Source organism: Ctenopharyngodon idella, chromosome 5 (genome assembly GCF_019924925.1).
Source record: "Ctenopharyngodon idella isolate HZGC_01 chromosome 5, HZGC01, whole genome shotgun sequence".
In the NCBI taxonomy this organism is placed as follows: domain Eukaryota; kingdom Metazoa; phylum Chordata; class Actinopteri; order Cypriniformes; family Xenocyprididae; genus Ctenopharyngodon; species Ctenopharyngodon idella.
The window spans coordinates 13,405,559-13,424,660 of NC_067224.1; the positions used below are offsets into that span (position 1 = coordinate 13,405,559).

Sequence of the window (19,102 nt, forward strand, 5' to 3'; positions counted from 1 at the left end):
CAGTTAGAAAGCTTGTAAGGAAAGGTTTGTACCTGATCACATAAGCTTTCATTGCTTGCTACTGTGTCCATGTAGGGCGGTCTTAGTTTAATGCTTCCCTAACATGGCCAGTACATGGCAAAAATGAGTGATGTTATGATGCTGTAAATATGCTTATATACAGGCATCAGAGTCCTCAGTATATGAGTGTGTTCAATGTCATGAAGATATCCAGATGGACTTTTTTTATAGGCTTGTTCTATAGTCTATACAGTATTTAATGCAGTTACTTCAGAACTAACTGTAATTGAATGACAGAAAAATTAAGAGTAATCCTTTACTTTACTTTTGGCTTTGAAAAGGGAAAAGTAATTAAATTACAGTAATTAATTACTTAGTAATGTGTTACACAAAACACTGGTACTAACATAAATTCTGCTTGGACAGGCCACAAAACTTAAAAAAATAAAGAAAAGTATGTATCAAGTGATTATTTATATATTAAGGAGTTATTTTGGATTAATCTGTTCTTCTGCTTCTTCCATTTATTTATTTTTTTTCCACATACACAAAATACTCAGTATGTGTCAACACTGTTCTGATGTGATATTGAGATATATGGTCTGAGGACGTGGTTTTGGGGGAAGGGGTGGATGATAATGCGATGCCATCATTTTGATCTTTTTCGTCTGATTATTTTTAAGGAAATATTACTGTTTTAACCCCCTAGCATTCCTGTAAAATTTGCCTAAAATGCCTAAAAAACGCATACCCAAAGTGAATTGCATGCTGTTCTTGAATTCCATATACTCTTGGAGTATATGCATGGTTTTGGTCTCTTTTGAAAGGTATGTGTACTGCGGGCGGTACAGTGGAACACTAACAGGTTAAAGACTAATGGCAGGTAAATTTGCGGGGCATGTTTTTTCCATGCCTTAATGTATTTTTTTATTTTTTTATTTTGTAAAAACATTAAGAAAAAAAAATTGGGAGCATTATGCACACATACATAATGTATGTATGTTTGGTTGCATGCAAGCATTAAAATACCAATCACTTAAAATACCAATTAAAAACAGATGCACATATAAGTGTTATATTACTGATGTTGTGGGTGATGTTGTGTCTAATATATTTCAAATTAGCTGATTCAAAGATAATTTTCCATTCCACATAGTTGTTTAGAGCTCAAAATCAAAAGAAATGGTACAAAAAAAAAAAAAATTCTAGTGATAATCTCTGATTATTTTTATTGTTGTTGTTTTAAATACAAATGGCAGGTAAATTTGTGGGTGCATATTTTATTTCATGCCTCATATGATTTATTTATTTATTAGAAAATTTAAAAAACAAATGAGAACAACAGTGTGCCAGTATTATGTTTTCTTATTGCTTCATATTTTGTGCACAACTGTATTAGTTATTTTTGAATGTGTGCTTATGTCCTCTTTCTCTGACTGCATTTCATATGTTAGTATTATTATTGTTGTTACATTTCACATTTTTAGACACTTCAGGCCATTATGATCGTGTACCATGTTGGGAGAGCAGGTGAGTACTCCAAGGCAAACAGAAATCCCATGAATGAGTGCTTCAGCCTTATGACTCATCTGGCATTGGCCACAGACAGCAGGTGGGTGAGCTAATGGGATCTAATGCCAGGAACCGGGGGTGTGTTTTCTTTAGCCAAACAACACCCCATTAAATGAAGAAGCAGTTTAGCAATTCATTAACGTATTGAATATTTGATCCTCTTACAAATACCATCTAAGCACTCCAGAGAAGGAGTTTAATTTGTGTGGCATTAGTCATCAGTGGAAAGAGTAAAAAGAAAAATTACCCAGCAAAAAACAAAATTTCATTATTTATATATTTATATAAATCTATGGATCTGTAAATTTAGACTTACTGACTGATAACCAGTGTTGAGGAAAGTTACTTTTAAAAGTAATGTTACAATATTGCATTACTCCCTAAAAAAGTAATTAATTGCGTTAATTGGTGATTTTTTTTTTTTATGGAAAGTAATGTGTTACTTTACTTTGCGTTACTTTCTCTCACCTGGATTGGGCTTGCTTGTTTGTTTTTTAATAACAAAAAAAAATTGTTAAGGCCCTTTCACACCAAAAGTGAAATGAATAAGCCTCAGGCTGAAGGAAATGCAAATTCACGCCTGTACAGTAGAGGGCGCAGCTCAAACAAACCTTTCAGCTGTGCTGCCATTCTGGATCGCAGAAGAATAGGATGCAGGATCAACACTCTTAACAATAAAAATGTTTTGCTTATTGGTATGGTTGAATTGGATCATCAAAGGTCAGTAGCAAAGACATTTCACATAAAGTGAAATTAAATACATAAAGTATATTTGTGTTATTTAAAGGCACAATATGTAAATTTACGCCGCTAGCAGTCGCTTATTCAAAACAAAGGCATAGCTTCACTGTAAACCCGAATAAGTTGGGCTAACTCAAAAAATTTGAAGTAATCAGTTACATCAAATTTTTTGAGTTATGATGTTCCCAATTTTAAGCAGAACTATCAAGTTTTAAGTTTGTAGTCATGCATGCTCCTAACTTGAAGTACTGAGTTAGCTAACTCATACACTTTGATAGTAATAACATAAAATATTTAGTTAATTAACTTTTTATTTTGAGTTCTTGCAAATCAAATGAGTTATTTATTTCACTGTAAACTCTAAGAAATAAATGCCAACATGTTAACAATAGCACGGTATAGCACTTGCTGAATGAGTACAACAACTTAAACATGTAACTTACCTGTTCTCAAACCAAGCCAAATGCGCTACTTGTCACCATGATGGTAGCTCTCCAAAAACCCACATTAACAGAAACTCTTCTAAATTAGCATAACAAAACATTAATCACTACTAAATCTCCCTTACCATTAATCTTGCACAAAAAAACATTATATAACACTTCATTTTAGCATTTACTCTCCCTTTGGAGTGCCATGGGAAATAGAAATCCCAGTCCAGTTTCAGTTAAACTTAAGTTAGTCTAAATTAAAAGAAATGAGTTCATACAACTCAAAACACTGAAACAGTTCAGTTTACTTGAAATATGTCAGTGCTGTGAACTCAAAAGAAAAAGAAAGTTCTAAATACTCATAGCAGTTAATTTAACTGAACTAATGTGTTCAATTTAAGTTTGTCCTACTCAAACCAATTAAGTATTTTGAGCACGAGGGTTTACAGTGTTGATGATGCCTTGATTTCGTAGAATCATGGGAGGTGTTGTCTTCACGTCTACAGCCAGTGGAAAAGAATCGGGACGGGACTCGAGCAGAAATCATGTTCATGGATGAGATTATTAATGTTACTGTAATATGAAGCAGAGCAGGGCCAAGTGCTGTGCGAGCTGAATGAGGTGCGATTGGTAATGAGAGATGAGCACGACACGCCTCGACAGCAGCGGAACTTTTATTATGCCGCAGTCGCAGCTTCCGCTTCTTCAGGTCAAGCGTATGTGGGGTAAAGCAGCATTGTTTTATCATATTAGATACATTTGTGTGTTGAAAGTTGTTATAGTGCTACTCTGCGTTCGCTTGGTGGATACTATGAGACACTTAATGCACACTGCAGTAAGCTAGGTCGATATTAGGCATGGTAAAACATAATATATTAAAGCGTCTTTGGTGTTTCCATGGTTTCTACAAAATAAAACCAGAAACCGAGGATAACACGGTTATGATGTCATTGATAGGTGACGCATGGACAAAGTCCCTGTCCTGGTTAAAATTGCTTATTTCTTTGGATTTAAAATTTTTTGGAAACATTTGGGATATTGCAATAGTCAACAAAATACTTAACATTGTTCTAGTGGTTTTTGGATATTTTAATCCAAAAATCTTACATATTGTGCCTTTAACATTTAATTATAGCAGGTTTGTTTTATTATTATTCTGAGTTTCCATTATACTATTTGTATTAATTTTGAGGAATACTGAATCTGTTTTTGTGCCAGTGAGATGAGTAAATGCATGCTCACATTTAGTCTAGAACAGGGGTAGCCAGCCCTACTCCTGATGGGCCACCTTCCTGCAGACTTCAGTTCCAACCCTGCTCCAACAGTGTTAGGCTGCGACCGAAATGGCACTCTCTTGAACAGGTACTTATTTTGAATAAGTAATTACTTCAGGACCACTAAAAAGTATGTTCTATATAGTATGAATGTGTATAGTATGAATGTATACTACATTCACCATGTTGCCCTTATCATGTCACTTACCAGCGTCAGTTACGTTGCTTCACTACCATTCACAAATCCTCTCATGGGATAATAAAGTGTCCATCGTATGTACACTTCAGAATCTCACCAAAAGAAGTAGGTCTTTTTGCCTACTCTTTTATGAATACAGGTGAATTCAGACATACTGTTTTTGTCACATACTGTTTTTCATCTACTATATATGCAATTTCGGATGCAGCCATATACCATGAACACCTTGATTAGCTGGTTCAGGTGTTTGATTAGAGTTACAGTTAAACTCTGCAGCATGGTAGCTCTTGAGTAGCAGGATTGGAGACCCCAGTTCTAGAACTACAAAAACCATCATGTTTACATAACGCACACATGTGGCTCTGCACCTACTTCCAATTTCCCTCAACTTGGGGACAGGAGAGGTGTCAGTCAATAAATGGGAGAACAAAGTACACTGCGTTCCAAATTATTATGCAAGTGACATGTCAGTAAGATTTCAGTACAATAAAAATTCAGATTTTAGTTTTTCTAAGAAAATGTTTGTTTGTTTATTTATCCATGTTTTTTTAGATAACTGCTATCAATCTCAGACAAAATAATTTGCCAGGTCTATGGAAACCCTACTTAGAGGTTGTTTCATTCCTTATTAAGCAAGTCACAGTTCTCATGCAATATGGGGAGGAAGAAAGATCTTTCTGAAGATGAAAAGCATGAAATGGTCCGATGTTGTGCAAAAGGCATGAAAACAACTAATATTGTGTGAAAACTGAATGGAGATTATCAAATTATCATAAGATTTGTGAGTGATTTAGAGCACAGCAGAACTCAGTCAGATAAAGGCTTGTTAATGAAAGTTCCTGTCAAAAAAATTAATTGTATTAAAAGGGCAGCTATAAAAAAAAAAAGCCAGTGTTGAGCAGCAAACAGGTATTTGAAGCTGCTCTGGAGTCTTGAGAACCTCTCCATGCAGGCTGGCAGTTGTGCGTAAAGATGCATTTTAGCCACCACTAACCAAGCCTCAGAAAGAGAAACATTTACAGTGGGTGTAGAAATACATTTTCAAACAGTTTTATTGCTGTGGTGTTTTTTTTTGCAGCATGGGATAGTGCATAGTGCATTGTATTTCAGAAGGCACTATCCTCCTTTTTATACCATACCTGAAAATGGCCAGTTATGAACTCCACATATCTTGCAAAAGTCATTTTAATACCCTCAGAGACACTAAAGGGACCTTCCATCTCACTTCCCAATATTCCAGCCCAAATCATCACCCGCTAGCTCTTTGCTGACGTCGCAGTCTTGTTGGAACGTGGTGGCCATTCACCAACCATCCAGAAATCCATCCATTTAGACCATCCATTGTAGTACAGCATTAGTCAGTGAATAAAACTATTTAAAAATGAGTCTTCATGTATTTCTAAACCCACTGTAAATGTTTCTCTTTTTGAGCTTTGGTTTGGAGTGGCTAAAATGCATCTTTATGCAGAACTGCCAGCCTGCATGGAGAGCTTCTTGAGACTCCAGAGACACCAGAAGCTTCAAAAACCTGTTTGCTGCTCAACACTGGCTTTTTTTTATAGCTGCCCTTTTAATACAATTAATTTTTTTGACAGGAACTTTCATTAACAAGCCTTTATCTGACTGAGTTCTGCTGTGCTCTAAATCACTCACAAATCTTATGATAAATCTCTATTCAGTTTTCACACAATATTAGTTGTTTTCATGCCTTTTGCACAACATTGCACCATTTCATGCTTTTCATCTTTAGAAAGATCTTCCTTCCTCCCCATATTGCATGAGAACTGTGACTTGCTTAATAAAGAATGGAACAACCTCTAAGTAGTGTTTCCATAGACCTGGCAAATTATTTTGTCTGAGATTGATACCAGTTATCTAAAAAGACATGGATAAATAAACAAACAAACATTTTCTTAGAAAAACTAAAATCTGAATGTTTATTCTACTGAAATCTTACTGATATGTCACTTGCATAATAATTTGTGTCACGATCACCGTCTGTTCCTGTCAGTTCCTGGACTCCATTTCCCATAATCCTCCCTTCCAATCACATGCACACTCCACACCAATCACCAATTGCCACATACAGTTTAGCACACTACCTGGACTATAAAAGACTCACACACACACCACCTGTTGGCGAAGTCTTGATTTGCCCCGGTGATCAACTCTGAGCGTTTTCTTGTGGACTGTTTACCCTGTTACCGTTGGATTGTTTATTCTCTGTGACCCTTGCTGCCTGCCCTGATCTTTGCCTGTTTCCTGGACTGTGATTGTTTGCTGCCTGCCCTGATCCTTGCCTGTACCCTGATTCTGTTTGTCTGCCGCCTGCCTCGACCATTGCCTGTCCTTGTTTATGTTCCTGCCTTTGCCCCTGTCTACCTGTGTAAATACTGTTCTTAATAAAGCTTGCAAATGGATCCCCGCTCTGCCGACCCATCATTACAATTTGGAATGCGGTGTAACTTGCATAACTTATTTGAAAAAGTAACTCAGATATTTTGTTGTAAATTTAAAAGTAATGCGTTACTTTAACACTTCAGAATACTGTGCAATCATTAATGAATAACTACACGGGAACAAATGAGTAACGCAATAATAACATTCTAGTAACTACTATTAACTAAGAAACTCTGATTAACGAATTAGTAATAGTGCTTAGTCAAATGTGGTAGTTCACTATTAGCTAATCAATAACTACTATTTTTTTTCATACCTCACATAGGACTACTAACTACTATATACAAGTTCATATTATTAACATGAATAATGTATAATGTATAATTAATTCTAAAGTGAAGATCATGGTAACCCACTATAATGACTCAAGTATTACCAAATCCTTCAAAGGAATTACTAATTATTTGGTCAAGTAGCTGTTGTTTTTAATTGTGCTTTATGAATAAATTGCCTTTCCTTACTTTAACAATTGCAAAAATACTGTACTTACCCATGCAGAGCAGAAGTGTTAAGCCTCAGTGCAGCATCTCTGTCAGTGAGCGCTTGCCAACGTGTGTCTTCTGGTTTATCAATGCAACAGGCTTGATCTAATGATGGAGCAGCAGACACACATACACACAGATGGGCTCTGTCACGTAACCTGGAGAGCAGAGCACCACCCCTCCGCAGCCAGGAACAATATGAGCGGACTAAAGCACCACTCTGCATGTGTTCAGACACTGTGCAAAATGAATGAGGCCACAAATAAAAAACTAAAACATGCAGTCTGAGAAAAATGAGAACAACTGTGTTCCAATTCTCTCATAATGGTTATTCAAAAAAGGTGTCCACAAGTCTAATAGCTTTTGTTGTACATACTGGCATAAATCATTTCACACCTGTATGTGTGTTTGGTTGCATTATTAATTATATTATACCATAGGCTATATTTATAGTATTAAAATATCACTTAAAATACCATCCACTTCATAATAATGATTTGTTACATACACATGTTTTATACAATGTATTGTTGGCTATTGCTACAAATATACCTGTCTGACTTATGACTGGTTTTGTGGCCCAGGGTCACATATGCTTTAAAATTAGCTTATTGAAACATATTTTTCCATTCCATATTAGAGCTGGTTGAAAAAAAAAACTTTTATAAGAGAAAAACAGCAACAGGGCTTTAGGGCTTAAGTACAATATGTTCAATCCATTAACAAATTATTGTGTTTCAGTATATGGGTCATTGACGAATAAGGTTTTTAAAAGTGTGAAAAATCATAATGGAGATATAATTAATTTTGAAGTTTTATTAAGTGTTAACAATGAGATTATGTGGTTTTTATAATCAATTAACTCTGCTTTTTTCATTTTTTGTCACTAAAAAAGTCATTCGGTTTAGCCAAAATTTCGGTTTTAGTTAGTTAGCTTGCTATCTAGCTAGCAAAAGAACAATCAAACATTTTATATTTAGTACAAGTTTTTAAAATATTACATTTTCCATGTGTTATAGTGGTTGTATCGAATGACCTGTTTTGGGACATGAATTTTGAAACATGAAGTTTTCAAATAGTTAAGAGAGTGTTAGTAACTTTGCTTCACAACCATGTGGTCCTTTGCAGGTGTCTGAATGATGTCACGTCCTGTCACATGATATTGAACGCATAACTTGATTGGTTACTCCGAATGACATCAATGAAATTCATTTTTCCGGACATTCTTTCTCATAACAAAGCTCTTTAATACCATAATTTTAATACCATTTTGCACTGTCTTAATATATAATGTTATATAATCATGCCAGAATATAAAATATATACATTTATTATATTTTAAGATATTTTAATCACAAATGAAGTGGCTGTATTGGCCTTTGGACGGTTAAACCGAATGACCTTTTGACACTTCAAAATCTTTAAAATACCTTTATATGTAGCAAAATATAATTAAAACCTTTTGGATTTGATGAAAGAGATTTAGGTGTAGTGCCTTACATACTTTGGATGTCATATCTTTGTTTTTTATTATTATTATTAAGGCCTTTGGACAAAAAAAAATTGGCCCATAGGCAATTTTTGACAACATTTACTTTATGTTCAGCTGCAGTAAAGTTATCTGTGAATCTGATCTTAAGTTTTAATGTAAACAGTCAGATAGCAGAAACAAAAATAATGATTTTACAATATGCAGTTTTAGGAATATAAATAGAAAGTTATCAACTACCATGTGTTTTCAGTCAAATTGTAGCAAGTCTTTGCAAATGTAAATCGTCTTCATTTCTTTTATCAATTCAGCACAATCAGATGTAAATTTAAGAACAAATAGCCTGATTTCTAATCTATGCAAGAGGGTGATTTTAATTAACTGAACAAAGGCCAATTCTGTTGGCTAATGTGATATTTGCAGTGTGGAACATCAAACACACAAAGTCTGCTCCAAATCATTTCATGTTGCTACAGTAATTATCAGCGAAAAGCTACCTCTTCATGTGCTGAACAGAACCAACAGAGAAAACATCTTTGGCAGAACCACAAGCTGGTTTATTCTTTATTTACATTTTGCCATGGATGATCTTTAATCCACATCTGTCCATCAAATCAGCTAATAAAGACAGCAAATTCATATAATCAAGTGTTATGTATATTTATTTATATTTAGTCATTATTCACAGTGTAACGCTGTGGGCTGTGTCTGGATTCCTGACACACTCAGCTCAATATAAACATAAAGACCTGGTTTCACAGACAGGGCTTAGATTAAGCCAGGATTAGGCCTTAGTTCAATTAAGACATTTAAGGAGCCTTTATAAAAGTGCTTCAGAAAAAACAAAAAGAAAAAAACAAAAACATTACTGGTGTGCATTTTGAGGCAAAACAGTGGCACTGACATATTTTAAGATAAGTCAGTGCAAGTTGCTTTCAGTTAAGACAGCTCAAACATACATTTTAGTCTGGAACTAGGCTTAAGCCTTGTCTGTAAAAAGTGTCTGGAAAGTGTTTGTGTGAACAGTTCTCTCACAAGCAAATCTCATTTATTCGCCCTCACATGATTTTATAACCAAGCGTCATGAGTATTATTAATCAAGTAAGCTATTGATTCTTTCTCAAAGTTCTGTGACCTAAATCGACTCAATGTAAAATGCTGATATTAAAATCAGCATATTAAAATAAGCCTAAGTCAGCAGACTAATCAAGGACATTGCTTTTTAATTGAGACGATTATATAAAATGTTAAAGCATTATTCATTTATTTATATGGTAACACAATAAGGTCTCATATGTTAACATTAGGTAATACATTAGTTAACATATATAACATTAATAAAATAAATTCATTCTTGCTCACAGTGCATTAATTATTGTTAACAAATACAACTTGGTTTTCAAAATCTATTAGTAAATGTTGAAATTAATATTAACTAAGATTTATGAAAGCAGTGTTGTTTGTTAATGTTAGTTAACTAATGTTAACAAATTAAACTTTACTATTAACATTAATATTTACACATTTTAATTATAGCCTGAGCTTTCCTGATGAATGTTGGATTTGCATATTATGTCCATATCTACATGAAAAGTATCCCAATCCAAGTGAGACCTGACAGAACAAGAAGAATTTCCTGTGGAAAATATAAATTAGCACTGGCATGAAGATCTGGTAAGCAGAAAGCTTGTTCTAACATGAGATGAGTTTCCGCGCTGATACCTGAAAAACATACAGTATCTCAGTTGGCAGCACAGTGTGAGGAGCAGTCTGCTTTGATACAACATTTACAGACTTCTATAACATGGACTCAAGCAGTGTTGGGCAGTAATACGTTTAATAATGGAAAAGTAACATAAAAAGTGTAACAAATTACTGTTGCCAGGAAGTAATAATATTACTTTTACTTGTTTGTAAGCCCATATTCATGTTCACAATGCACATTATAACTACTGCACTGATTTACTACATATTATGTCAATTGACAGCAGCAAACACAATTCATCACACATGGCAACATAATGTAAAAAAAAAAACTTTTCAGATTAATAGTGCTGAAAAGGTGCCATCTTACCATTCTTAATCCATTCATTCCATGCATGTATCTTGTCACTATCATGATTCACAGTAGACACTGTGGACATATAAACTCTTTTAATAAAGTACAGAAATGGATAGAAAAATTCTTTAAACAAAATAGAAAAATGCATATAAACACCTATCGATTCATTAAATGAACAATTAGGCATTATTCTCACCACGCGAGTGATCCAGAAGCAGTTTCCTCAGTTCTCGCAGTGTCTGCGTGAGGTTTTTCAGTCTGTGATGTAGGTACGCATTCTCCTCCCTCAGAGTGTGAATTGTATCTTGAAGTTCATATGAAAAGTTCATTTGTGGTATAAAAGACATGGTCAACAAAATAAGTCCCAGATGCACTGAAAACGTCATTCTCTAAATGTAGAAATTGTTGCACACTTCTTTCAGTGAACTGATTCTTGTGTGGCCTGCAAACGCATGGCAAAAAGCACTTAGAGCTGATGCGTACATTTACAAATCAATCCAATTCTCATGCACCATTTCTTTTGGTCTCAATACGAGCTGTAAGTACACACTGTTCTAAATACAAAGCTCTTTTAGGTAGTAGCGTGAAAGAAAACTGCTGTGAAAGCCTCACAATGTAATGTTACTTATTTAATGTCAGGCACGAATCTCAACAGATTGCTTTATGTAGCCTACTTTAGTGTTTTTTGTTTTTGTTTTTTTGAATTATATATTTTAAATAGGGAGAGTGGCCCTAATTTTTACTCCAAGGAATATTTCATTTTTTCAGTATTTCAGTTTTTGTATGGTAATATACCTCACAACCACAAAAAAAAAAAAAAAAAAAAAAAAAAAATCATACAGTTTATTTAACACACATGCTTTTGGGGGCATGCTGTCATATTTTGACCCTGCCATTCATCTGTTTTAGTCTATTTAATGGCTTTTCAGCAAGCAAAATATAAACAGTAAAAATAAATTATGAACCATATAATGATTAATGAGAAAGCAAATCATAAAATGTATCTGTTTGGGACAAAAGATGGATATAATTAATAAATTGTATAAAATTACAGCAAGTAGAACACATGTGGCAACCCCTAAGTCTAACTGGACTTATGATTTAAACCTTTATAATTTTTGAGATATAGCTCTTCTGTGAAAACCAGTCCCAGTCTTTTCTACATGTTAAGTATGCAAGCTTAGTACAGTAAGTATGTAGGCATCATAATATAAATTAGTTGTTACTGTGCAAATAGGCCTACCACGTTGTTGTATATTTCCCATCACAGTACCAATGTAAATATATATTTTGTTTCTAAATCTGTCTTCAATATTTACATAATATGCCGTCTATGTGTGGGCAGTCTTTAGATTTTAACATTTTGTTTGTTTGTTTCTAGGCAACATCGTAACAACACTACTAATAAGGAAGTAGAGTAGGAAGTGTTTAATAATCATTTCCGGGAAAGGTTCATGGTCAAATAGAATCCAACATGGCTGCTCACATGTCCAGATTGCGGGGCTGGAGCCGAGCTCAAAGGTTTGATCTAATGTCTTAATTACTCACGCACTGTAAGGACGTGTGTCATATGTATAGAGACGTAGCCACATGTTTGTTCTGACTTTATTCTTAAATAATATATATTAGGTATTCTCTCTACTTTATAAAATCGTTTGTATAGCGGTGATGTACATGTGATAAACTTCAAGATCTCGCGTGCTTTCTCTCGCGCTTCAGTAATTAAACTGTATTGACAGCAAATATTACAATTACCTGTGTGGAGAAGTTGTTGTTGTTGTTATTATTGCTCGTGATTTAACTGTTGTCATATGTGTTTACTGTTGAGATACCTGTAAAAGCAAAGTAGTTAGTACAGTCAGTATATGATAATTGCTTATTGTCTGTGTGTTGCAGGTATGGCATCGCAGTATGTAGACAGTACAGCAGTGGCAGCGCGTATCCCAGTGTGTCCCTGTCCACGCCGCTGCCCGGGATTCCCAAACCTGTCTTTGCTTCTGTGGACGGCCATGAGAAATACGAGACTAAAATTACCACCTTAGAAAACGGACTCAAAGTTGCGTCTCAGAACAAATTTGGTCAATTCTGTACAGTTGGAAGTAAGTAAAATGTGTAGCAGATGATGCTGTTTGATTCTAATGAGCTGAATCAGATACTGAGTGTTTTATTTCACCTGCTTGATTTTAGTTTTAGTAAACTCAGGCTCGCGTCATGAAGCAAAATATCCCAGTGGAATCGCACACTTTTTGGAAAAGCTGTCCTTTTCTGTAAGTCTGTCAGTGTTTAAGTGTCGAATTACTAAATTGCTTTGACACTGTTTTGATTTTTAGTGCATAAACCAACTCATTCTTCTTTACTGTAAGTCTACAGCCCAGTTTGGAAGTAAAGATGAAATTCTCCTAACACTTGAGAAACATGGAGGCATATGTGACTGCCAAACATCCAGGTCTTGCATTTCATTCCTTTTTTTAAATCCAAAGGGAATTGTTTTTCAATACTGTTTTGATCCTTTTCTGTTTACCTCATGTTTTATTTCTGTCATTTACAGGGACACAACAATGTATGCAGTTTCAGCTGAAGTGAAGGGTCTGGAAACTGTAGTGAACCTCCTGTCAGATGCAGTTCTGCAGCCCCGTTTATTAGGTGGGCATCTGAAACACAACAGATTCTTTAAACAGATTCTTTACTTGTCACTCAATCTTTGAAAGGGTTAAAGATAATCTACCTGTCAATTTGTTTTTTTTTTTTTTTCCGTTTTGTTTTTAATGTTGAAAGAAGTCTCTTATGCTCACCATGGCTGCATCTATTTGATCAAAAGTACAGTAAAAAACCTAAAATTGTAAAACATTACACATTAAAACTGTTTTCTGTTTGAAAATATTTAAAAATGTAATTTATGCCAGTGATGGTAAAGTTTAATTTTTTAGCATCATTATTCCAGTTTTAGGTGTCACATGATCCTTCAGAAATCATTCTAATATGCTGTTTTGGTGCTCAACTTAATTATTCCAAACTTTTGACTAAATAGCTTATGTTATTTTATTCAGATGAGGAGATTGAGATGACCAGAATGGCTGTTCGGTTTGAGTTGGAGGATCTGAACATGAGACCTGACCCAGAGCCTTTACTAACAGAAATGATTCATGCTGTGAGTATGACCACTTTTACAAATATCAATACTTTGCTGTAGATCATTGAAATGAGTTTGTAAGTCTTATTTTAATGTCTCTTCAATGTTTAGGCAGCATACAGGGGCAACACCGTGGGCCTGCCTCGCTTCTGCCCTGCCAACAATGTTGAGAAGATCGACAGGAGGCTGCTTCATAAGTACCTACAGAGCTATTACTGCCCGGAGCGCATGGTGCTGGCCGGAGTTGGGATTGAACATGAGCAGCTTGTTCAGTGTGCCAGGAAGTATCTCCTAAATGTTAAACCTGTATGGGGCGTGAGCACACCTGCCAACGTCGACCTGTCTGTAGCACAATACACAGGCGGCATTGTTAAGGTGAGCACCTTTTTAAAGGCTGTGACACACCAAGCCAATGTCTAACGGCGATGAAAGCCGATTGTGTTGTCACCTGCGTCTGGGCCAGAAGGCTGCGCTTAAACACACCAAAAGGACTACAGGCAACTGTTAACTAGCATGTGCGTTCTGCGCCTTCGTGTAAGGAAATAACTGTCTGTATCAGAAGGTATCAACAGTCTATATTCCTCATTCAAAAAGAGAAACCAAAACTAGGACTGCAGATAAACAAACCGTAAACAAAGCAGCGCTTGCTTACCATTTTGAATATCAGTCAGTTTCTTCATTCCTGGCGGCTCATGTTATGAAAATTAGGGCTGCCAAGCGATTGAAATATTTATTCTAATTAATTAAACGATGTGGTGATTAATTAATCTAATTAATCGCACATCAAATTTGGCTGAGAAATTACCCCCAAAAGATACTTTAAAGTCATTATTGTGTTAAATGACAAAAGCATCAAATAGACCTTACAAAAAGTAGCTTTAGAAAGAAATATTATATTTAGAATTTATTACATGAACTTTTAGGCTACAACAGCAATGAGGGTGAGTAAATGATGACAGAATTTTCATTTTTGTGTGAACTATACCTTTAATGGGTTTTTTATTAATATGGATTTTTTTTAAAAATGAAATAATACTCTAAATAAGAAACTAAAACTGCCAGTAGGTGGCGGTAAATGTCTAAATGAGTAAGTGATTGAGTCTTTCATTAATTCTATTCGTTCAGAATGCAAATTCATTCAGAAACACCAGTGTTGCTCTCACATTTATGCTAATAACTTTTGAAACGTAAGGGCTAGAAGCAAAATTCTTTTTCCCTCTGATTCCTTGGTGAATAGATTCCTGAAGAATGCGTTACTCCCTAAAAAAGGAACTAATTACGTTACTTAGTTACTTTTTATGGAAGGGAATGTTATGTTACTTTTTCTCATCTGGGCTGGGATGTTTGTTTTTATAACAGCAAAAAAGTTCTATTTTTGGCAAATGTAAAGGCCTTTTCATATCAAAAGTGAAATTATTACGCCTCAGGCTCAAGGAAATGCAAATTCACACCTGTACAATAGAGGGTGCAGTTCAAATAAACAAGCCTTTCAGCTGTGCTGCCATTCTGGAATACAGAAGAATAGGATGCAGGAAAAGAACGAGTAAATAAGTAACTTGCGTTACTTGTTTGAAAAAGTAGCTCAGATATTTTGTTGTAAATGTAAAAGAAATGCATTACTTTACTAGTTACTTGAAAAAAGTAATCTGATTACATAACTTGCGTTACTTGTAATGCATTACCCCCAACACTGTTTATAGATAACAAAAGCAGACAATATGTGTCTAAAATATAACACAATATGAACTTTTTATTTGTTGAACTGTTGTACAAAATCAGTATCACATTTGCACTCGTGCTATTTGGAACAAAAACAACACTGGTGTGATATTGCTTAACTATATCATATGATATAAATATGAGACAAAAACATTTGGGGCATTCAGAGGCATTTTTGCCCCAATATTTGAATTTTACGGGCATATAACTGCCCCGGGTGAATTAATAATTTTAACGTGTTAATTTTTTTCCATAATTAAATTAACGCGTTAAATTGACAGCCCTAATGAAAATATTTGCTATTGTAATACTCTGGTAAGATGAAGTAAAATTTAGAAGACTCTTGACTTTGCTCTCTTTCAGCACGTGTACTGACACTTTCGTTAACCTGAATAGCCAATCAGAGCGATCTCACTCACCGATGACCCATGCTAGATCGGGTGAACTGCTGCTGACATGTAGAGCACACTAACCTGTCAAACGCTCGCAGATTGCCGACCGCCGGCATGGAGTGTCACAGCCCTAACACCAGCAAGAATTTTTAATATTCCTATAATACTTTAGCTAAGCTGCTTGTCTCATTTCAGATGGAGAAGGACATGTCTGATGTGAGTTTGGGTCCGACGCCCATTCCTGAACTAACGCACATCATGATTGGGCTGGAGAGCTGTTCCTTTTTGGTTTGTTACACATTAAATCAAATCAGTTCAATTTCACACTTGCTGAAACTGGTTGTGTGCTAATATAAGCTTTTTTTTGTGTGACTGATAGGAGGATGACTTCATCCCCTTTGCGGTCCTCAATATGATGATGGGAGGCGGAGGGTCTTTCTCTGCTGGAGGGCCAGGAAAAGGCATGTTCACCCGTCTCTACCTTAATGTGCTCAACAGGTGTGGCATCATCTCTTTATGCTCTGAAACTCTGCAGTTATTGATGTGGTGAACTGTTTTTAGCAATTTGTTGTCATTTGGACAGGCATCACTGGATGTACAATGCTACTTCGTACCACCACAGCTATGAAGATAGTGGTCTGCTGTGCATCCATGCAAGTGCAGATCCTAGACAGGTACTGTAGTTAAGTTTATGTGATATATACTGTATTACTTCAATACATCACATTAATTTAATTATTATTACTTTTTTTTTTAGGTGCGAGAAATGGTGGAGATCATTACAAGGGAGTTTATTCAGATGACTGGGACAGCAGGAGAAGTAAGACCTTTCTAATGTCCTTCCTTTTGTTATTGTTACTCATTCTGAATTTGTTGCATTCATAACTTGAAATCTCTCACTTGTGCAGATGGAGCTCGAGAGAGCCAAGACACAACTGAAATCCATGCTCATGATGAACCTGGAGTCTCGACCCGTCATCTTTGAAGATGTAGGTCGACAAGTACTTGCGACAGGCAAGAGGAAGCTGCCTCATGAGCTGTGTGACCTCATCAGTAAGTCTGATGTTACTGCATTTAATGTCTATATGAATGCTTAATTCAGCTTCTAAATTTATGTTTACAATGTTTACTTAATACTTAAAATGCCGTTCAAAAGTTTGGGGTCAGTGATTAAAAAAAAAAATTATATATATATATATATATATATATATATATATTTTAAAGAAATTAATACTTTTATCAAGCAAGGATGCAGTAAATTGATCAAAAGTAACAGTAAAGACGTTTATAATGTTACAAAAGATTTCCATTTTAAATGAATGGAATGAAAGTTCAAATTAACAGCATTTTTGAAAGAATCCAAAAAAAAGTATCATGATTTCCACAAAAACATTAAGCAGCACTTAACGGTTTTCAACATTGATAATAATCAGAAATGATTCCTGAGCTCCAAATCATCACATTAGAATGATTTCTGAAGGATCATGTGACACTGAAGAGTGAAGACTGGAGCAATGATGCTGAAAATTCATTCAATTCATTTTAAAATATATTCAAAAAGAAAATGGTTTATTACTTATAATATTTAACAATAATACATTTTTTTTTATTATTATTAAATACAGCTTTGTTGAGCATAAGAAAGAAAAAAAGAAAAAAAATCTTACCAATCCCTTTTTATTTTGAACGAAATTGTGTGCATTCTTGACTTGATACATTACTTGGCTTGAATCTGTAATATCAGTATGTTTTTGCCTCATTTTTATTTTATTCAAAAAGGGACACTGTACATTAATCAACATTCATGAATGTAAATGTACCCAAATTAGCATGAATTTCATTGGTCCCTTTGCCAGATGTTATCAGGCATAAAAATTAGAGAAAACAAAAAAGATCAAACTATTCACTTGTACTTTCCATTGTAAAACAAAACAAATGAAATAAAATAATCAATTAACAATTTCTTTGTTTTAGGTAATGTTACAGCCAGTGATATCAAGAGAGTTACAACGAAAATGCTGCGTAGCAAGCCTGCAGTAGCTGCGCTGGGAGATCTGACAGAGCTGCCCTCATATGAGGACATTCAGGCCGCTCTCTCTAGTAAAGATGGACGTCTGCCTCGCATATACCGCCTGTTCCGATAGGGGGCCAACGGCTGACACTATCTAGAGACAAATAGGAGAACTGACCCAACAAATATTCTTCTTCACTGGAATTTAAGTGCAATCCTTAGCAGGACTGTCTTTGCATTTCATCTGTATAGTGTTTAAAAGGTAACTTAGAGATAGTTACGCAGAAAATGGAAATTCTGTCATTTACTCACCATCATGTCATTCCAAAACTGTAGCCTTTCTTCTGTGGAACATAAAAGATAAATGTCTTAGTTTGCTGTCCATTGAATGTTTGGTTCCCAGCGTTTTTCAAAATATCTTTTCTGTTACGCAGAAGAAAGAGTGTCAAACAGATTTTGAATGACATAAGTAAACTACAGCATTTTCATTTTTGGGTGGATAATTCCTTTAAATTTTAAATGCTGATGTGATGGCCGAGTTCAGATTCACATATCCACGTTGTTGTTTTTTGGCATGATTTTGTTGAACCCACCATGTTTAAAGTGAATTAATGTGCTCATTTTTCACATTTCCATCTTATTTGGCTTGACAAGTGGAGTTTCCCCATGTCATTCAAGTCTGCGTTGCTGTTCATAGGCTGTGCTCTTCTGTGTAAAACTGGGCAAACCAGAAAGATATTTCTCATGTGACATAGCATTTTCCCACAAAGCTCTATAAAACACTTTTAGTTAAAGTGTTAGATATTAAAATATCCAATCAAAATGCAGTGAAAACAGAACCATCAACCAATGATTTTAAGTGTATATAATCCCTACTTCTGTTGCTAAATCACTGTTCACAATTCCTCCCCAGAATTACTGTCAGTATCCCTTTATGTTGGTTTACCCTAAAATAACATATTTATTCCCTTGCACTTCCATTTACGGTTAGATTTTTACATTAAGATGATGGGAATAGGTAAATCTGTTGTCCCTTGGAAAAAATAAAAGTTTGATCTTTTCTATTTTTTCCCACCCTAATTTAAGCTTTCATTATGTGTATTTTGAAAATTCAGTAACATGTTCTTTGGTTTTCATTTG

The 19,102-nt window shown here is 35.0% G+C and overlaps 1 protein-coding gene and 2 long non-coding RNA genes across 4 annotated transcripts; 2 read left to right on the forward strand and 1 right to left on the reverse strand.

Annotated features, from left to right (window-relative positions):
* Window positions 1–2,195: 2,195 nt before the first annotated feature.
* LOC127512967 (uncharacterized) lies at window positions 2,196–7,558 on the forward strand. Its single transcript, XR_007930291.1, has 3 exons — window positions 2,196–2,292; window positions 3,993–4,106; window positions 7,258–7,558. It is a non-coding gene; the product is annotated as an uncharacterized LOC127512967 (long non-coding RNA).
* Window positions 7,559–8,670: 1,112 nt separating this feature from the next.
* LOC127512911 (uncharacterized) lies at window positions 8,671–12,595 on the reverse strand. Of its 2 annotated transcripts, none has more exons than XR_007930280.1 (4): window positions 12,466–12,595; window positions 10,907–11,014; window positions 10,723–10,782; window positions 8,671–10,370 (listed from the first exon to the last, which is right to left on the reverse strand). It is a non-coding gene; the product is annotated as an uncharacterized LOC127512911 (long non-coding RNA). The 2 variants fall into 2 exon arrangements; XR_007930279.1 differs by lacking the exon at window positions 12,466–12,595 and adding an exon at window positions 11,954–12,096.
* On the forward strand, window positions 12,075–19,042 carry pmpca (peptidase, mitochondrial processing subunit alpha). The gene is made up of 13 exons (XM_051894276.1): window positions 12,075–12,231; window positions 12,607–12,809; window positions 12,898–12,977; window positions 13,074–13,156; window positions 13,259–13,353; window positions 13,758–13,858; window positions 13,952–14,215; window positions 16,147–16,239; window positions 16,331–16,449; window positions 16,535–16,625; window positions 16,709–16,771; window positions 16,860–17,004; window positions 17,926–19,042. Exons 1-13 carry the CDS (start codon window positions 12,185–12,187, stop codon window positions 18,093–18,095), a joined length of 1,554 nt encoding a protein of 517 aa, XP_051750236.1. The 5' UTR covers window positions 12,075–12,184; the 3' UTR covers window positions 18,096–19,042.
* Window positions 19,043–19,102: the final 60 nt, after the last annotated feature.

Bases quoted from the DNA above. Each gene is read 5' to 3' on its own strand.
- pmpca (XM_051894276.1), top strand. From the start codon at position 12,185: ATGGCTGCTCACATGTCCAGATTGCGGGGCTGGAGCCGAGCTCAAAG. The intron at 13,859-13,951 runs GTGAGTATGACC...TTCAATGTTTAG, and splicing joins TAACAGAAATGATTCATGCT to GCAGCATACAGGGGCAACAC. The intron at 16,450-16,534 runs GTGTGGCATCAT...TCATTTGGACAG, and splicing joins TACCTTAATGTGCTCAACAG to GCATCACTGGATGTACAATG.